Source organism: Austrofundulus limnaeus, unplaced genomic scaffold (genome assembly GCF_001266775.1).
Source record: "Austrofundulus limnaeus strain Quisiro unplaced genomic scaffold, Austrofundulus_limnaeus-1.0 Scaffold897, whole genome shotgun sequence".
NCBI classification, from domain to species: Eukaryota; Metazoa; Chordata; class Actinopteri; order Cyprinodontiformes; family Rivulidae; genus Austrofundulus; species Austrofundulus limnaeus.
The window spans coordinates 252-3,510 of record NW_013953299.1 but is presented as its reverse complement, the minus strand read 5'-3'; the positions used below and the strand labels follow the sequence as shown (position 1 = coordinate 3,510).

Below are 3,259 nucleotides of genomic sequence, written 5' to 3'. Positions count from 1 at the left end.
GAGAACAAACGTATTCACGTGACTTTAATAACATTTCTGAATTAATGGAAACACTGCAGTTGTTGTTGCCAGTGGTTTACACAGTAATGACTGTTTCAGGGACACTACACAGGCTGTACACTGACTGTTTTATCAAAGTGTCATTAAATATTTACTAAAATATGAGGGGTGTACTCACGTTTGTGAGATACTGTGTAGATATATATATAGCCTACATGTACACTGGGTACTCTAGGGACAAACAGTACAGGCCTGAGTTTTAACAAGTACTTGTATCCAGCTGTTTGTTCAGTTTTAGTCTAACATTCATGTTCTGGTCTTTGTTCCAGTTTTATAAATCAGATTCTGTATCTGCTATGTAAAAGGTTGAGAGCAGCTCCCAGTGGAGTGGGTTAAAACGAACTGGAAGCACCAGGTGAGGTGATGGTGAACTGGCTGATGTGACTCCTGTGTTTGTGCGTTCCCTTTGTCCTCCCACATGTAGACACTCCACCTGGTGGGCATGGCTCTGCTGGAGGAGCAGCAGCAGCTGGAGAACAGCAGCACAGAGGACGACATCATTTTTAACTACACATCTAAGATCACACGTCAGTACACACACACACACAAACATGAAGTCATTCATGTAGTATTTCTGATTTGTCTGAAATATTTTTTTTCTAGTTTTTGTTTTGTCTCCTTCATTCTGTCTGTGTGTGTCCAGGTCCAGGTGAAGGTCCCAGTACTTCAGGAAGTGTTCTGGCTTTATTAGAGAGTCTGCAGAACGCACCTCACCTGGAGGTCCACAAAGACATGATCACCTGGATTCTAAAGGTACGTGTTGATGTCACTGTGGTCTGCTCAGTTTACAGGGGCTCCTGGAAGAAAAGAGAAGGCTCACCTCCTAAACATTACTAGTTCTGATAAATAACAGGGAAACATTTAAAGCAGCAGCCTTTCTGAGTTTTATATCACGTTCTAATGTTATCCTCTCATCAACAACATGCTCAGAGTCTGACTGTGACTCATTCATGTTGGATAAATCCTGCAGTGTCCTGAGGCAGCAGGCAGGGGAGCACAAACTGCAGGCTGGGATTAGAACCTCCTTTTAGGACCAGCTCCTCCTCTGGACTGTGTCTCCAAGCTGAGCTTCCTCACCACAGAACACCCCTCCTGCACGACTCCTGCAGGTCATCAACAGGAACAACTAGCAAACCCCTGGTGAAACCATGTCTGCTGGGATCCTAATACTTCTCAGTGCAGTCCTTTTTCAATTCAAAATGCTTTAGAGGAAATGGATTTTCATGCCAAGCAAACCACACCGAGCTTCTGCATCCCAGGTGTGCTGCTCAGCGTGGGAAACTGTAATAAGTGAAGATTTACAGCTGAATGCTGACTTCATTAGACTGAATTATTTAGTTTTTTCAGTTTAAACTCCACGTGGACCTGCAGGAACAGAACTCTATTCAGTTTATTTGAACTGAATCACAACTAAAGAAGTCCAGTTGGTGTTGTGTTGACGTTCTCTGATGACTAAGAACTTCTCAGTCCTTCAGAGACCATTACAGGAGACTTTAAACCTGTATCTGAGACCACCACAGTCCAGTTTCTACATGAAGAAAATCATAAACAAACACTGCTGTCCCAGCTGCAGGGATGGGTGGCAGGTGGACGTCCAGCTGATGTGTCTGTGTGTGTGTGTCTGTGTGTGTGTGTGTGTGTGTGTGTGTTGGTGAACAGATGGTGGGAAACATTAAAACCATCAGAGAGCGAACATCATCTACATTCAGCACCTCGGCCAACCAGGGCTGGCATCTGGAGGAGGTCAGAACAACTTCCTGTTCTTTACCTGTGGCTGATGGAAACTGTTTTATTGTTCCAATATAAGAAACAACGTGAAGATTGACTGACTGACTGGTTATTAATTTATTTAATGATTGATTGATTGATTGATTGATTGATTGATTGATTGATTGATTGATTGATTGATTGATTGATTTCCCGGGACGTTGTCGTTGTTGTAAGCAGACGATGAGGGACAAGGACAAGGCAGAGAGGAAGAGGAAAGCAGAGATGGCTCGGCTCCGCAGGGAGAAGATCATGGCTCAGATGTCAGAGATGCAGAAACACTTCATCAACGAGAACAAAGAGCTGTTCCAGCAGAGCATGGAGGAGTTGGAGGCTTCCACCTCTGCTGCCGAGCACAGGTACACCTGCTCACACACCTGGAAACACCTGGGAGCTGCTAATGTGTGCACATGCTGTGTCCTGCTCATCCAAATGTTTTGGTTGTCTCCTTCTAGTCCTCCCAGCTCAGAGCTCACCTGTTCCTCTCAGGTGTGCGTTGGTCCCTGGAGGATGGGCAGGGCAGAGCGCCGTCAGGTGGTCACCTGCATTCTGTGTCAGGAGGAACAAGAGGTCAAAGGTCACGGCAGAGCAATGGTCCTGGCAGCGTTCATCCAGAGGTCCACAGTTCTGTCCAAGAATCGCAGCCGCAGCCTTCCTAACCCAGGTGTGCTGAGCTACACACACCTGTGTGACACTCACCTGTTGAGCTACACACACCTGTGTGACACTCACCTGTTGAGCTACACACACCTGTGTGACACTCACCTGTTGAGAGCTACACACACCTGTGTGACACTCACCTGTTGAGCTACACACACCTGTGTGACACTCACCTGTCTGCTCCTGATTGCTGCTCAACTTGTCCGTCTTTCTCAGAGCACCATGAGCCCTTATTCATGCACCCTGACCTGTCCCTGGGGATCCACACAGCCAGCTGTGGACACATAATGCATGCCACCTGCTGGCAGAGGTGAGGCATCGCAGCTCTAATCTGACCAATCAGCAGCTCACAGGGCAGGTAATGTGAGTCCTCCACACCTGTTTGTCTTCAGGTACTTTGAGGCGGTGCAGCTGAAGGAGCAGAGACGTCAGCAGCGTCTCAGAGGTCACACCAGCTACGATGTGGAGAAAGGAGAGTTTTTATGTCCACTCTGCGAGTGTTTAAGTAACACTGTGATCCCCCTGCTGCCGCACACCTGCCCACCTGTCAGCAGGTACACCTGTCCTCAGCTACACACACACTACACCTGCCCACCTGACGGCAGGTACACCTGTCCTCAGCTACACACACAACACACCTGCCCACCTGAATGCAGGTACACCTGTCCTCAGCTACACACACACTACACCTGCCCACCTGACTGCAGGTACACCTGTCCTCAGCTACACACACACTACACCTGCCCACCTGACGGCAGGTACACCTGTCCTC

The 3,259-nt window shown here is 47.8% G+C and overlaps 1 protein-coding gene across 1 annotated transcript; it reads left to right on the top strand.

Moving 5' to 3' along the window:
- Positions 1-484: 484 nt before the first annotated feature.
- Positions 485-3,041, top strand: LOC106533160 (E3 ubiquitin-protein ligase UBR2; the record flags this gene model as incomplete). The annotated part of the gene is given in 7 exon segments (XM_014029400.1): positions 485-587; positions 704-813; positions 1,720-1,803; positions 2,008-2,186; positions 2,283-2,491; positions 2,704-2,797; positions 2,880-3,041. Coding segments are annotated over 7 exon segments (941 nt in total), but the record flags the coding sequence as incomplete, so codon positions are not given.
- Positions 3,042-3,259: the final 218 nt, after the last annotated feature.